Source organism: Triticum dicoccoides, chromosome 2B (genome assembly GCF_002162155.2).
Source record: "Triticum dicoccoides isolate Atlit2015 ecotype Zavitan chromosome 2B, WEW_v2.0, whole genome shotgun sequence".
NCBI classification, from domain to species: Eukaryota; Viridiplantae; Streptophyta; class Magnoliopsida; order Poales; family Poaceae; genus Triticum; species Triticum dicoccoides.
Window position 1 is genome coordinate 158,107,808 of NC_041383.1, and position 15,751 is coordinate 158,123,558.

General features: G+C 46.5%; 2 protein-coding genes across 4 annotated transcripts; one reads left to right on the forward strand and one right to left on the reverse strand.

The window, feature by feature from the left end:
• Window positions 1–81: 81 nt before the first annotated feature.
• Window positions 82–9,821, forward strand: LOC119362742 (pre-mRNA-splicing factor SYF1-like). Its single transcript, XM_037627993.1, has 7 exons — window positions 82–1,375; window positions 1,648–1,973; window positions 2,052–2,236; window positions 2,331–2,501; window positions 3,117–3,317; window positions 3,682–3,933; window positions 9,136–9,821. Exons 1-7 carry the CDS (start codon window positions 171–173, stop codon window positions 9,592–9,594), a joined length of 2,799 nt encoding a protein of 932 aa, XP_037483890.1. The 5' UTR covers window positions 82–170; the 3' UTR covers window positions 9,595–9,821.
• Window positions 9,822–11,473: 1,652 nt separating this feature from the next.
• LOC119362743 (nodulation protein H-like) lies at window positions 11,474–14,608 on the reverse strand. 3 transcript variants are annotated; one of them, XM_037627998.1, is made up of 7 exons: window positions 14,459–14,608; window positions 14,181–14,352; window positions 13,728–13,969; window positions 13,358–13,616; window positions 12,686–12,865; window positions 12,129–12,284; window positions 11,474–12,037 (listed from the first exon to the last, which is right to left on the reverse strand). In XM_037627998.1, exons 2-7 carry the CDS (start codon window positions 14,181–14,183, stop codon window positions 11,861–11,863), a joined length of 1,017 nt encoding a protein of 338 aa, XP_037483895.1. In that variant the 5' UTR covers window positions 14,184–14,352; window positions 14,459–14,608; the 3' UTR covers window positions 11,474–11,860. The 3 variants fall into 3 exon arrangements, with proteins under 3 accessions (XP_037483895.1, XP_037483894.1, XP_037483893.1); XM_037627997.1 differs by lacking the exons at window positions 14,181–14,352; window positions 14,459–14,608 and having other exon boundaries at window positions 11,474–11,795; window positions 11,843–12,037; window positions 13,728–14,011; XM_037627996.1 differs by lacking the exons at window positions 14,181–14,352; window positions 14,459–14,608 and having other exon boundaries at window positions 13,728–14,011.
• Between the last annotated feature and the right edge of the window lie 1,143 nt (window positions 14,609–15,751).

Below are 15,751 nucleotides of genomic sequence, written 5' to 3' on the forward strand. Positions count from 1 at the left end.
CCGAAACGACAAACAAAGAGGCACCGAGAGCCCGCGCCGGCCTGGTACGTACACGCAGCCTCTCCACCCGGCCGTCGTCTCGCTCGCTGCAATTCTCGCCTCCGCATCGCCCCGTCCCCAAATCCTAAACCCTAGCGAATCGGGGGCCCGAAGCCCGCCCCGCCGCGACGATGCCGTCGGCCGCCGCGGGTCCGGTGGAGGTGGCGCCGCCGGCGAAGGCGGCCGCGCTCCCGTTCGCCGGGATCTCGCCGGACCTCTACCCGACGGAGGACGACCTGCCCTACGAGGAGGAGATCCTGCGGGAGCCCTTCAAGCTCAAGGGGTGGTGGCGCTACCTCGTCGCCCGCGCCGCCGCGCCCTTCGCCAAGCGCGCCGTCATCTACGAGCGCGCGCTCAAGGCGCTCCCCGGCAGCTACAAGCTCTGGCACGCCTACCTCCGCGAGCGCCTCGACCACGTGCGCCCGCACCCAATCTCCCACCCGGCCTACGCCTCCCTCAACAACACCTTCGAGCGGGCGCTCGCCACCATGCACAAGATGCCGCGCGTCTGGGTCCTCTACCTCACCTCGCTGCTCGACCAGCGCCTGCTCACCCGCGGCCGCCGCAACTTCGACCGCGCCCTCCGCGCGCTGCCCGTCACGCAGCACGACCGCATCTGGCCACTCTACCTGCGCCTCGCCTCGCTCCCGGCCTGCCCCGTCGAGACGTCCTTCCGCGTGTTCAGGCGCTACCTCCAGTTCGACCCCTCCCACGCCGAGGACTTCATCGAGTTCCTCGTCTCGGCCGAACGCTGGCAGGAGGCAGCTGACCGCCTGGCCTCTGTTCTCAACGACGACGGCTTCCGCTCTGTCAAGGGGAAGACCAGGCACCAGCTCTGGCTCGAGCTCTGCGACATCCTCACTAAGCATGCTGATGAGGTCGCAGGGCTCAAGGTGGATGCCATACTGCGGGGCGGGATACGCAAGTTCACCGACGAGGTTGGCAAGTTGTGGACCTCGCTCGCTGATTACTATGTCAGGAGGACCCTCTATGAGAAAGCAAGAGACGTCTTCGAAGAGGGGGTTTCTTCAGTGATGACAGTGCAGGAGTTCAGTGTGGTGTTTGAGGCTTATACACAATTTGAGCAGAGTATGCTTGCGGCAAAGCTGGAGGCAGCTGAAGAGGACGGGGCTGCGGAGAGTGATGAGGGTGAGAAAGGGGGCAGGAAGAATAAGGTAGAGAAGCTAGAGAAGGAACTTGCAGCGTGTTGGTTGAATGATGAAGATGACACTGATTTGAGGCTGGCAAGGTTTGAGCGGCTATTGGATCGCAGACCAGAGCTCCTTAGCAGTGTCCTATTGAGACAGAATCCACATAATGTGGAGGAGTGGCACAGGTGAGATTTGATATAGCACCTTGATTTATCAATCGGTTCTGCTTGACTTACATTAAGCCACTAATATTGAATATAAATCAATCCATCCATTGCATTTATTCTCACGGACAAGTTCCTAATTACTTAGTGGTAGCGACTCTCAAATCTTATTTAAAGTTGCCATGGAATGTGAAAATACCCTGTCTAGTTTTTCTTTTACTTCTCAGCCTAGTATGCATTTTAGGTGGTCTCCAACTTGACTGAATTGTCTAACAGTGCAATAATATGTGCAGGAGGGTGAAACTTTTTGACAAGGATCCCGCGAAGCAAGTAGCGACATATGTCGAGGCTGTGAAAACTGTGGACCCAATGAAGGCAGTTGGGAAGCCTCATACTCTATGGGTGGCATTTGCAAAGATGTATGAGAAACATAACCGCTTAGATAGTGCTGAAGATATCTTTAAAAAGGCCACACAAGTGAACTACAAAGCAGTGGACCACTTGGCTACTATTTGGTGTGAATGGGCCGAAATGGAGCTCCGCAACCAACATTTTGACAAGGCAATTGAGCTGATGAGGTTAGCCACAGCAGAGCCCTCTGTTGAGGTGAAGAGGCGAGGTATAATTTATTTTGTTCAGTTGTGTTGATTTCTTGTATATTTGGCAAACCATTTTTGCTGACAATTTACATTTTCAGCTGCCGCCGAGGGTGACGAGCCGGTCCAGCTGAAATTACATAAATCTCTGAAATTATGGAGTATCTATGTTGACCTGGAGGAGAGCCTTGGGTCGTTGGAAACAACCCGTGCTGTTTATGAGAGAATATTAGATTTAAGAATTGCCACTCCTCAAATAATTCTTAATTACGCATTTCTTCTTGAGGTAGGATCTTTGCTCAAAGTACATACTTTTGAAGTTTCAAGTAGACTTGTCCAATTGATCTACAATGGTTGTTTACTATTTTCTTCCTCTGCAGGAGAACAAATATTTCGAAGATGCATTTAAAGTGTATGAAAGAGGTGTAAAAATATTCAAGTATCCCCATGTTAAGGATATTTGGGTGACCTACCTCACAAAGTTTGTAAAGAGGTACCAGCGAAGCAAGTTAGAGCGGGCAAGAGAGCTGTTCACGGAAGCTGTCGAAAAGGTAAATAAATTCTCTTGTCCCTTGAATTTGTCATCGGTCTACTTATACTGCGTGTAACTAGAGCTGTTACCAACTTGCATGTGTCAAATTACGTTTCTAGACTGGTGATCTGATCACAAATTCTGAAGGTGAGCCTTGGCGCAGTGGTAACGCTGTTGCCTTGTGACCATGAGGTCACGGGTTCGAGTCCTGGAAACAGTCTCTTGCAGAAATGCAGGGAAAGGCTGCATACAGAAGACCCAAAGTGGTCGGACCCTTCCCTGGATCCTGCGCAAGCGGGAGCTACGTGCACCGGGCTGCCCTTTTTTTTATCTGCACTTTTTTTTTATCTGATCACAAATTCTGTCTTTGCTTCGCTTCTTAAGAACAAGGTCATAAGAATTCTTGTGATGTGATATCATTGTTGCTTGTACTTTGCTATATTTGCACTTGTTGATTTCCTGTTTTCTCTCAGAACCTTCTGTTGCCGCTTCTTGTTATGCGATTATATGTGCACTTACTTGCTTATTTAGACAGAAAACATTCTTACCTGTTCTTTTCCTGCATCACATACTCATCTAAAATATCATGTTCCATAAATTTTCTTGTTACTTACATTTTGCTTCTTTGGTTCAGGCTCCGCCGCACGAAAAGAAGGCCTTATATTTGCAATATGCTAAACTGGAGGAAGACTATGGCCTCGCAAAACGTGCCATGAATGTATATGATGAAGCTGTAAGGGCTGTTCCCAACACTGAAAAGATGAGTATGTATGAAATATACATTGCACGTGCTGCTGAACTTTTCGGTGTTCCAAGGACTAGACAAATATACGAGGTAAGCGTATTATCTTGGTTTGTCTCTGCTTTCCTGTTCTTGCTTTATAATGTTGCTTTTGGATTGGCATTTTTAAGTCCTTGTTCTGAGATCCAATTTTGTGGATTTGTGGCATAGCAAATGGAATATATTTATATTGGCCCTACCTTCTTATTCTTGTTTGCTGATTAGTTGCAATAGTTCACAACACATGAATATTGTATGCTCCCTCTAATGGCCAAATTTGTGTATAAAAAAGTTCAGTTGTTATTTTCTCTGCACTTCATACTCTAGATTTAGCCTGCCTGCTCCCACAATATCGACAGATGTTTTAGTGGTAATACATGTACTAACTTTATTCCTGGCTTTCTTATCATCTTTGCAGCAAGCTATAGAATCTGGTCTCCCAGACAAAGATGTTATGGTGATGTGCATGAAGTTTGCGGAACTTGAAAGAAATCTTGGAGAAATCGACCGTTCCCGGGCTATTTATATCCACGCCTCCAATTATGCTGATCCAAATTCTCATCCAGAGTTCTGGAAAAAATGGAACGACTTTGAGATCCAACACGGTAATGAAGATACATTCAGGGAGATGCTTCGCATCAAGCGTACAGTGGCGGCTAGCCGCAGTCAGGTATGTCACATGGATCAACTCTATAGACAGTGTAGAATCAGGGGAGAGAGGGGTGGCGGCTGGGATAGAAAGATGGCCTGGTATTGTATTCTATTGGAGTTAGGGTTTCCTGTACAAGGGGGCAGCACATATATAGGCTGCAGGGTTACATGGGCCACATGGGCCACATGGGCCATAAGCGCACACACACACACACACACACTGAAATACAGATAAGACACAGCCCAACACTCCCCCTCAAGAGGGATGATAGATATCTATCATGCCCATCTTGTCACAAGCAAGATTGTTCTCCGTGGTTCCCAAACCTTTTGTCAAACAATCGGCGACTTGTTGTCCAGAGCTCACATGAGTTATCTTGATGATTCCTGCATCCAGTTTCTCTTTGATAAAGAATCTGTCTATCTCCACATGTTTTGTTCTGTCATGTTGCACTGGATTATTAGCAATGCTGATTGCAGATTTGTTGTCACACCACACATTCAGAGGATCTTGTCTGAGCACTTTCAGCTCAAGCAGAAGGCCTCTTACCCATAACATCTCACTCAGCCCTTGAGACATTGCCCTATACTCAGCTTCTGCAGTTGATTTTGACACCACCGGTTGTTTTTTACTTCTCCATGATACCAAATTTCCACCAACAAACACACAATAGCCAGAGGTTGATCGTCTATCATCAAGACAGCTAGCCCAATCAGCATCGCTATAACCGTCAACATTCAAATGGCCATTACTCTTGAACCAGAGTCCCATACCAGGGCTGCCCTTTAGATACCTCATGATTCTATAGACTGCATCAAGGTGTCCACTTCTGGGGTCATGCATATATCTACTTACTACACTTACTGCATATGTAATATCTGGTCTAGTGTGACACAAGTACAGAAGTTTGCCAACCAATTGTTGATATTTTGCTTTGTTAACTTGTTCACCCATCTGTGCTGTCAATTTGTGATTTTGTTCAATGGGAGTTGGGGCTGCTCTACATCCAAGCATTCCCATATCACTTAGGAGCTCTAAGGTATACTTCCGCTGAGACAGGGCTATTCCCCTCTTTGATCTTGCAACTTCGATACCCAGGAAATATTTTAGCTGACCAAGATCCTTAACTTCAAATGCTTTGCCTAGGCATTTCTTTAGTCTTCCAATCTCCTCTTCATTGTCTCCCGTTATTATGATGCCATCCACATATACTGCAAGAATAGTAATCTGTTGCTTGGAATGTTTATAGAAAACAGTGTGATCTCCATTGCATTGTTTATACTCCATACTGCAAACTGCTTGCCTGAACCGGTCAAACCAAGCCCTTGGCGATTGCTTCAAACCATAGAGAGATTTTCTCAGTCTACAAACCTTCCCAACAGTCCCAGGTGTAGAAAGTCCAGGAGGAATTTCCATGTAGACTTCCTCTTGTAGATCTCCATGTAAAAAGGCATTTTTTACATCAAGTTGGTGTAGTGGCCATCCAAAGTTAGCTGCACATGAGATTAGAATCCTCACTGTATTCATCTTTGCAACTGGGGCGAATGTTTCGTCATAATCAATACCATACGTTTGGCTGTACCCTCTGGCTACCAGTCTTGCCTTGTAACGCTCAACCTTACCCTCAGGATTCTGCTTCACTGTGAAGATCCACTTACAACTGACTGCCTTCTTCCCATATGGAAGATTTGCTAGCTCCCATGTTTTGTTCTTTCTCAGGGCCTCCAACTCTTCCCTCATGGCTTCACACCACTTTGGATCTTGTCTTGCTTCTTTCCAGTCTTTAGGAACAATCACGGCTTGAAGTGATGCGACAAATGCTCTAAATGAAGGTGATAGGGCTTCATAGGTGACATAATTACTGATGTCATGCTCAAGATTGCCCTTGCTCAAAGTTTTCCTTGCTACTTCCTTCTTGAGAGCAATTGGCAGGTTAGGTGATGCTTCTTCAGTACTTGAATTTTCATATGACTCCACTTCAGATGAGCTTCCTGTCGCTTGAGTTTCTTCTGACTGCTCCCCCTGTTCCATAGTTTCTTTTGACTGCTCCTCATGCACTTGTTCCTCCACAACTCTCTTCCTTCTTGTATACACCTGAGGATTCCTTTCCTCATTTGGTCTCTGCCACCTCTGCTGTTCAGCCCCATCAACTACAACTGGAATGAAGGATCCCACTATTTTCGGGGTTGGTATTGGCTGCTCCTTGTCGCCATTGGTGCTGCACTCACCACTCAAGTTGCACTCCCCCTCTTGACCACCCTGCATAGATTGTGAGTGGTCAAGTTCTTCGAATAAAGTGCTGAGATCTGTCTTCTCACCATAGAAAGGCTCAGATTCTCGAAAGGTGACATCCATACTTACAAATGTGCGCCTTTCAGCAGGACTCCAACACTTATAGCCTCGCTGCCCTGCAGGATATCCAACAAATATGCATTTTACAGCTCGTGGATCCAGCTTTCCCACTGCTGGTCTGTGATCTCTAATGAAGCAGGTGCACCCAAATAACTTCGGAGGAACTGAGAATTTGTTCTCCCCAAATAGCATCTCACATGGGGACTTCATACCAAGCATTTTTGAAGGCATCCGGTTGATCAGGAACGTTGCAGTCATGACAGCTTCACTCCACAAGAATTTTGGCACATTCATGGTGAACATAAGTGATCGAGCCACTTCTAAAATGTGTCGGTTTTTCCTTTCTGCAACACCATTCTGAGCAGGGGTATCTGGACATGATGTTTGGTGCATTATGCCTTGTGCTGACAGGAAACCTCCAAATTGCTTGTTTACATATTCAGTTCCATTGTCAGATCTGATCACCTGCACCTGCACATTGAATTGGTTTCGCACATAGGCATAAAACTCCTGAAAACATTGGAATACCTCATCTTTATGTCGCATGAGGTACACCCAAGTCATGCGAGTGTGGCAGTCTATAAATGTCACAAAATATTTCATTCCACTAACAGAAACAACAGGACATGTCCACACATCAGAGTGAATCAGCATAAACGGGGATATACTCCTTAGCCCCTTACTCAAATATGAGATTCTTGTGTGCTTTGCATATTTTACTCAAATATGAGATTCTTGTGTGCTTTGCATATTCACATGCATCACACACAAGCTTACTCTTGTCTACTCCACGCATTACATCAGGAAACATCTTACTCATCTTATCAAAAGCCATATGCCCCATGCGACAGTGATGGATCATCGCCATTGTCTCACTTACTCCAACTAGTACAGCCAAAATAGGACTAGCACCAGACCTGGACACATCACGATCCATATACCACAATCCACTACGCCTGGTTCCTGTCCCAAGTTTCCTTCCAGTCATCCTCTCCTGAATCAAACATATTTTCTTATCAAGAGTTATTCGGCAATCTATCTGATCAATCAAAGCACTTAGAGAAAGCAAGTTCACAGGAAAAGCTGGAACATGTAATACATCAGATAATTTAATAGTGGGTGTACATTGAACTGATCCAACTCCTTTAATCGGTTGTGAGGTGCCATCAGCAGTTTGTATTGTTTCACAATGTGTAATTGGGCACTGAGTATATGATTCAAACTCAGTTGAGGTACCCGCAACATGCTTGGATGCTCCAGAATCTAATATCCAATCTGGAAGGAAATCATGTGTGGATATAGATGCATTTGCAAAGTTACCTTCCCCTGTGTAGACAAAGTGGGCAAAGTTCCCGAAGGTGTTGTCCTCCTGGCTTCTACTCTTCGTCTCCCCTTGAGAGGTTGTTGACGTCCCTTCTTCTTGCGTTGCCAAGTTAGCCAAGTTTGCTTTGAAACCACTGGAATAATTCGAACCCCTCGAGTTACCTCTGCCTCTAACTCCCCGGTATCCACCTCGGCTGTAACCTCTTCCCCTACCACGTATTTCTCTGCGTTGTGCTGTGCAATTGATGCTTATGTGACCTTTCTCTCCACAGTTGAAGCACTCTCTTGTCTCCTTCCATTCAGACACAGTAAATGTTGAGCGAGATGCATTCGCTTCTCCAGTCCTGGTCAACTTCAACCTGACCTCCTCCTGTGCCATTGCTGCAACTGCCTCCTCAAGCGAGGGGAGCTTTGGCTGATGAAACAACCCAGCACGCCTTCCTTCAAATTCTGAGCTAAGTCCCTTCAAGAATTTCATCACTCTCCTACGCTCTACCCACTTCTTAGTAGCAACTATACATTCTGAATGTGGTAACTCCAGTGGATCATAGTGGTCTAAGTCAGCCCACAAATGCTGCAATTCTGCTACATACTCCATCACTGACTTATCCCCTTGTTTTAGCTCATTTACTCTATCCTCAATCTGCGCCATAAGCATTATGTTCCCTTTCCCGGAGTACAATGTTTCCAGGGTTTTCCATACCTCTGCTGCATGGTGAAGAGTCTCCACGGCTGCTGCAATGGATGGGGTCAAGGAGTTCAGCAGCCATGCCACCACCAGAGAGTCAATGACACTCCACTTCTTCCACTCTTCACTTGCCCTGTTCGCCGGTTCATCTACTTCCCCTCTGACATAGCCTTCCAGCCCCTTTGTCCTCAATATTAGCAATGCCCTTCTGGACCAGCTTAGGTAGTTTGTGACCCCTTCCATCTTGATTTCATTTGGCATCAGTTCTATTTTCTGTATCACCTCAGGCTGAGGAACAAGCGCACCTGGGGAAGCCACACCCTCTGCCTTGACAGTGATGAGCTCAGCTAGCTTCTCCAACGCCTTTACCAACCCCTGGTTGTCCCCCATCTTTCCAATCTTGAATCACACCACTAGCAACCTCCAGCAACCACTGCTCCCCACTTTCACCTCTCTACTACCTCCTCCCCTCAGATCTGGGATTCCACCTCTCCTTCTTCCACACAAGCCTTCTCCTCTCAGACAATCGCCAGCAAGCACAACCAGCCAACCACCATCACCACTGCTGGGATTGGGAACCCAAGCTCTGACACCATGTAGAATCAGGGGAGACAGGGGTGGCGGCTGGGATAGAAAGATGGCCTGGTATTGTATTCTATTGGAGTTAGGGTTTCCTGTACAAGGGGGCAGCACATATATAGGCTGCAGGGTTACATGGGCCACATGGGCCACATGGGCCATAAGCGCGCGCACACACACACACACTGAAATACAGATAAGACACAGCCCAACAGACAGTTTGGCATCAATGGACATCCTTGCATTGTAAACTGACGCTGTACTTGTGCCATGTGCAGACTCATTTCATCCTTCCGGAGTACCTGATGCAAAGGGACCAGAGGCTAAACATGGACGAGGCGGTCGACACTCTGACGCGTGCCGGTGTCCCGCAGGATGAGATGGCGGCCTTAGAAAGGCAGCTAGCTTCTGGACCATCCCCGGCGCCAGCAGCAGCAGCTCCGAGCAGCAGCACGACTCCCACAAACAGAATGATGAACTTTGTTAGTGCCGGAGTAGAGGCGCGGGCCGAGAGCAGCACGCAACAGGCTGCTGCTAACAACGAGGACATCGAGCTGCCGGACGAAGAGAGCGACGAGGAGGACGATGTCCAGATCGCGGAGAGGGCTGTTCCTGAAGCCGTGTTTGGCGAGCTCGGCAAGAGAGCCGCGGAGAGCAGAGAGGAAAGCTCTAGTGCTCAAGAGAACAACGAGCAGCAGCTGGGCGCTCTCGAGAGAATTAAGCGAAGGCGTCAATAGGGTCAAAGATTGTGATCCAAGCACACGCCGTTAGCTGTCGTTTGAGCCTAATGATGTTGTAGCTGTTACGTGTAAACATGTTCTTGCTAGCGTTTGCTCTTCTTGTACAAGGATTTTGCAGGAGTTAATCCGGTGTTGATCCGCAGCGTTTTTCTGTGTACAAACTGTAAACTCTTGGGACACGTGTCCATTTTCAGTGAAATTTTGTCGATTCCAAGGATGAACAATGGACTGGCAGCTTTGTTTGGATGGTGGCCAAAGTTTACCCTACCAAATTGAGTCATGACCAAAAGTTTCTCCTATAACTCTTTCTGCACTTTAGTTCATTTTTCTTGCCAATGTTGGCCAACTCATTGGCAGCCAAAATTTAAGGACACTGTTAAACCTGTGAATAGTTTGGTCTGAAACCATAGTTTTAATTTGGTTTTCCTGTTGGACTGCTTTGGTTTGGTTGAAATGGGTTGAGCCTCTATTGTAATTTGGTTTGGTGTGGCCTTCTGTAATTAATAGATTGGGTTGGTTTGGTCTGGACACAGACAAATTGGCCTCAGACCATTTTAGTCCATGGATAAAACCCAGTCTAGCCACCAGTTCGATCGACCTCACGTCACGCAAGATTGGCACTAGGTTTGGGAGCAGCCGCCGCGGCAGATGGGCGACATGAGTGCGTGTATCACCCAGCCAGCACCGATATCTACGGTGACAAAAGCCAACTCCTTCATGCAGAACATGAGGAGCCCAAAGCCGAGGCATTGGACGATGTTGTTGACAATGGAGATGGCCGTGAACTCGACCTTGCCGATGTGGCCGACGAAGGCGACGGTGACGAAGCCGATGAGGAACTGGAAGACCCCGGTCAAGATCATCGGCACCGCGATCTGCCAAAGGGTCTTGCACATGTCCGGCAAGGTCTTGCAGCCGGCGACAGGCCACCGTCTCCGCGGACGGCGCCACCATCTGCTCTTCTGGTGCACGCACGGACTACGTACACGGAAATCTTCAGACCATGCACACACCAAGCTAGCCGCTGTTCGTACGTGCTTCATGCGTTTCGTAGTTTTGTACGTACATGTCAAGTTTGGGGTCTAAGTCCAACGTTCCAGTTGCTGCTGACAAAACCATAGTTTGAAACTTTGGGTTCAAACTATATGTAGAAAATGGTCTGGAGGGATTTGGCTTGAAAATAAATACAGTTTGGATTGGTTTGGATTGTACCATTTGCAATCTGGTTTGGTTTAGCTTGAGCGCTGGACTTGTACATGCATGGGTTGGCCTGGGTTTAGTTTGGATTACAAACTATTCCCAGGTTTAGACACTGTTAACTGGCAAAGGTTTGTCAGGGAGGCTGGCATTTGCGAATGTTTTAGGTGCCATTTTTAGTTAACGGCCAGGGAGGCTGGCATTTGCGAATGTTTTAGGTGCCATTTTTAGTTGTGAGGCAGGTTCATTAGAGAAGGCATCTTTGTTTTAATAAAATTGCCCTCGTTTGATCTTTACTCACAACTAAAACTGCCATCAAATGGTGTTCGCTTGCCACCGCTCTCCGTTTGATCTTTACTCGCAACTAAAACTAGCATCAAATGATGTTCGCTTGCCACCCCTCCCATCTGACATTCGCTGGGTAATACCAAAACTAAACCAATATTTTGGCTAGCCAAATATTTGGTAAAGGCAAACTTGTTTTTTTTTTTTTTTGCTGTGAAGGCATACTTGGGCTTAAAACCAAACACACCCTAGCCTTTGTACTGAGAAATATACACCTTTGTTTACAATAACTCTTTTCAATATGTATTATCCAAATTTGAATTCAAATAGTGAGTTACTTCGTAGCTCACAGATTTGTCCGTATAAAGCATAAAAAGAAGGGAAGAAATGTAGCTGAAGAAGACCAAAAAATACACCATCACCAGATGTCAGCATTTTTGAGCTACTCTGTGTGGTCTGGAAGTAATGAACCGCTGAAAATATGTTAAGACATAGCCTAAAAACTGTACAGTTTTGCCCTATTATTTCCATATATCGATCTCTAAGCTTCATGCACTTTAACTACCTCATTGTACAAAATAATCAATCCTCTGGAGACTACAGGTCTACAGACTTCCACTACTCTGTGGTCTGAAGAATCCCTTGCAAATGATCTTGAACCTACATCAGAATTCCGAACGCATTACTTCTTCTCGAATACGCACGAGTGTGCGTACCATATATTACCCATTACTTCTTCTCGAATACGCACGAGTGTGCGTACCATATATTACCGAACGCATCACTTCACGTAATCTGCGCCATCGAGAAAACGGGCATACTCTGTCCCGTTGAGTCTGCTGTTCACATCCTCCCAGTTCCTGACAAGATCCGGAAGAGGGCGCGTATGAATCTTCACCTGCCTGCTCACCAGTTTCCTCACCGGAACGCCGAGGAATTCCTGCACCTGGAATAATGCCTGCACACACAGAGACAGAGACGTGCTATTAAGGTAAACCGTAATCTATCGGTACTTCGTTAGGACATCCAAATGAGTTCTGCTCCAGTACATTTCTGTTTCTGATTATGTCCTCGTAGTAGAGGATCATGCGCCGTGTCGTGTTGAAGCTGTCCAAGCAGTCTCCCATGTACTTCTCGACATCCCTGATGTTTGAAACCAGGGTTGACACGTCCAGTTCTGGTTTGAATTTTGCGAGTATCTCGGCCTGGCAGAGAACAAAATAGACTGATCAGATGAAAGCACTAGCCAGTATGACCAACAGGTTGCAAATGAAAAGTCAATTATGATGGTTGTTCAAAAGAGAGAGGAAGTGTATCAGTGATCACTGTTTTAACATTTTATTCTGCTCCTTCCGGCTATTATTGACACTGGCGTTACAATATTTCTAAATGCAAAAGCAGAAGATTAAAGTTTCACGAAAAGTTCAAAGTTAGTTTTAGGATTTTAGCATTTCAGAGCTCCATATCAGCAAAGAGGTAGTTTAGCTGTAGGGTTTCAGAACCAGGGTAAGAAAACAAGTGCCCCGCATTTATGCGAAAAAACGTGAGGGAACAGAGCAAAGTCATTGCAGTAAATTTACTGGAATTATCTGTGCATCGATGATACCTCTTCTTCCGAGTGAACGTGAGATTTGTGGGTTCCATTCAGCTGCTTTGCATCTCTGTCATAGTTGTTGGCCAACACAGAGATAAGCCTGCGTAATGTATTTCTCCTGAAGAGAAATATCACAGAGACACCCTTCTTGTTCAAATAACTAAGTATATCATCATGATGGTCCATAAAGCCCTGGAAAACACAACGGTAGCAGTTAATGACATAGATTTTTTTTTCATTTGTTATCACTAGGCATAATGTTGTTAATGCCAATGGTACACTGAACAATACAAACATCAACATCAATAATCATGATTGACCAACCTGGCTTTTAGAAAAGTTTGGTATCATTAACGTGACATGACAGAGCACTGACATATGAGAAATGCAGGCATGTTATGGTGTGGTACACTTTAAAACTCTTAACTGCAGTTTCAACATTATCTGAACCTTTGGCAAGCAAACCAGATCATAAGACCAGTCTGCTCTCCATATTTCCATCCACAATAACTAGACTAGGTTTCAATATACGTAACTATGGCAAGGCTCAGCTTCAAAGCGTAGAATTTCTGAAGTCACGGGTGAAAAAGCAGCAGGACTACGAAAAAAGCAGCAGGACTACGAAAGAAATGCTGAATCTTCGAATATTTCACATGGGGCAAGAAAAAGGTAAGGTGTAAATACCTGATTTAGCATCCACTTGAATCCAAATGCAGCCGTGCACTCATTCTTTGCTGCACTTGTGAGCCAGTCCAGGTCATACAGTTTGTCGAGTGTTTGTACGATAGACGATATATTTTGTCTTCTATCCACTCTGTTAAATATTTCGCCATTCGAGCTGATGTTAGGGTGGCTGTTTAGCAATGTCTCGAACCATCCACTTCCCGATCTTTGCATCGACACGATCACAAAGAACCGAACAGGATTACACGAGCATTCCGCCCTATGGTAAGAAGTACAACACCGCTACATGTGTCAGAAAAATCAACATACACAAAAGGGGGATGCCGTGCCAATAAAGAGTTTATCCATCCTGTCCTGAGAGGGAAATTACCTGCTGTAACCCTTTGGCTTTGGGAAGTGCACGTAGGGCAGCTCCTCACTTGGAACATAAGGCCTTGTGCAAACATGTTCATCTTGTTCTTGCGCACCATTCTCCTCCACATGCTTGCTCTCCATCCTTATCTGATTGAAGGAGAGGTAGCACACGTAGAGGCCAAAGAGCGCGATGAGGAAGACGAGGGTCGGCCGCGGCGGCAACGACGCCCCCTTGGAGCCTTTGAGCGGGTATGGGTGCTGCAAGTTATTACCAAATCCATCCATGGTGAGATACTGTTGATGATACTCCTACTGACCAAATAAATAGCGCCAAATCCATGGTGAGATACAGTTGCTAATACTGAACAAATAAATAGCACCAAATCCATGGTGAGATACTGTTACTAGTAATGAACAAATACTCGTAAATAGTAATACCAAATCCAGAAGGAGAGCAGTGGTACGGTACCATTGTGTGACTGGAAGTCTGTAGCAGAAGAAGATTCTAGTGCGTGGGCCGGTTTCTGGTCCTCCTGCTCGCGCACAGCAGCAGAGTAACATGCCGAGTCCTCCTCGTGGTCATGGATGTCAGCGGCGGCAGCTCGCCATGTGCGGTGGATGAATATGAATCACCGCGCATCCTGGTAGGTAAATTACAGATTCATGTAGTAGTCAGCAAACCCAGCAAAATAGTCCCGCAAAAAGAAAAGAAAAAGAAAAAGAAAAAGAACTCGTAAGAGTACATACCAGCACCAAGACTGCTAATTTCAAGAAAAGAAAAGCACCAAGACTCTGCCGAAAGGGATGCTTCCGGGAAACCAGGAGAACCCTAGGCTGGGGAGGGGGAGAAACCCCGGAGCAGGATTTGGCACCGAGAAATGGCGGAAGATATATATATATATATATATATATATATATATATATATATATATATATATATATATATATATATATATATAAAGAGAGAGAGAGAGAGAGAGAGAGAGAGAGAGAGAGAGAGAGCGGCGACGAGCGAGCGTTCCGGGAAATGCCGGCACGAATCTCCCGCCGAGGACTTGAGGCGGCACGGAATCAGGGACCCGCGGGCCGGATTCGAGCTCCGAAGCGGCGAAGAACCCAAAGCCGGCCGGCGAGCGAGAGGCGGCCGAGGAAGACGAACCCAGGTGAGATTTTGCTTCCCCGCACAAGACAGACAGGCAGCTGAGGAAGGCTAGCCTAAAAAGGAGGAGAGATCCCAACGGAACGGAAGAGAAGAGTCACACGAGCAGCCCTCCCTCCCTCACCTCAGCTGGTGCGTCAGCAGGAACGAGGGAGATAATGGAGTACGAACGAGCTCGGGTTTGTTTTTTAAGGAAGAAAGGAGAAGGAAGGGAATGGGGTAGGAACGGGTTTAGAGTTTGATTATTGGAAAGGGTGTGAACCAGCCAACGACCGACGGGGAAGAAGAAGAAGAAGAAATTAGTTTTTTTTTTTGCGGGGAAAAGGAAATTAGTTAATGCGGAGGAATTGGCAGTCTGGTAAGCCCGGCTGCCGCCTGCCTTTTTTGATGCACAAAGTGCAGGCGGAGTAAATGAAGAGGGGGGCCGTCGATGAGCTGGGCTTCGCCGCTGCGCCTGGTCTTGGTGGACCGTCGATTAAACCAGGTTTTTTTTAGGGGATTATAAACAAGGGGGTTCTGATGATGGTGCCGGCAGCCTCGAGACTTTTTTTTTTCTGCACAACGCGGTCTCAGGCAGTACAGTATTGTGGATCTGGTCCGTCCTCTCGGGTCGAGCGACGGCTTGACCCGCGATGCTCGGCGTTTCACCGACACATCATCATCATCCTTCTCCAAGTGTCGCGCACCAGTTGTTCCATGGATAGGTTGTGATTTACCAAACTTCTCGCACCAGATCATAGTAGGATATTTTTTTTTATTTTTTATTTGCAATTACCAGATCATAGCAGGATTGTGTTCACCCAATTGTCAAAGAAAAGAAAAAAGAAACAGAAGATTGTGTGCGCCCAAGCCACCTGATGGCGTGTCTGCTTGTTTGCTGA

Excerpts from the sequence above, each read along its gene's own strand:
- LOC119362743 (XM_037627997.1), bottom strand. The coding sequence starts at position 13,996 with ATGGATGGATTTGGTAATAACTTGCAGCACCCATACCCGCTCAAAGGC. Across the intron at positions 12,285-12,685 it reads ACGTTCACTCGGAAGAAGAG|GCCGAGATACTCGCAAAATT; the intron begins GTATCATCGATG and ends GTTCTCTGCCAG. Across the intron at positions 12,038-12,128 it reads ACATAATCAGAAACAGAAAT|GCATTATTCCAGGTGCAGGA; the intron begins GTACTGGAGCAG and ends CTGTGTGTGCAG.
- LOC119362742 (XM_037627993.1), top strand. The coding sequence starts at position 171 with ATGCCGTCGGCCGCCGCGGGTCCGGTGGAGGTGGCGCCGCCGGCGAAG. Across the intron at positions 1,974-2,051 it reads TGTTGAGGTGAAGAGGCGAG|CTGCCGCCGAGGGTGACGAG; the intron begins GTATAATTTATT and ends TTACATTTTCAG. Across the intron at positions 2,502-3,116 it reads TCACGGAAGCTGTCGAAAAG|GCTCCGCCGCACGAAAAGAA; the intron begins GTAAATAAATTC and ends TCTTTGGTTCAG.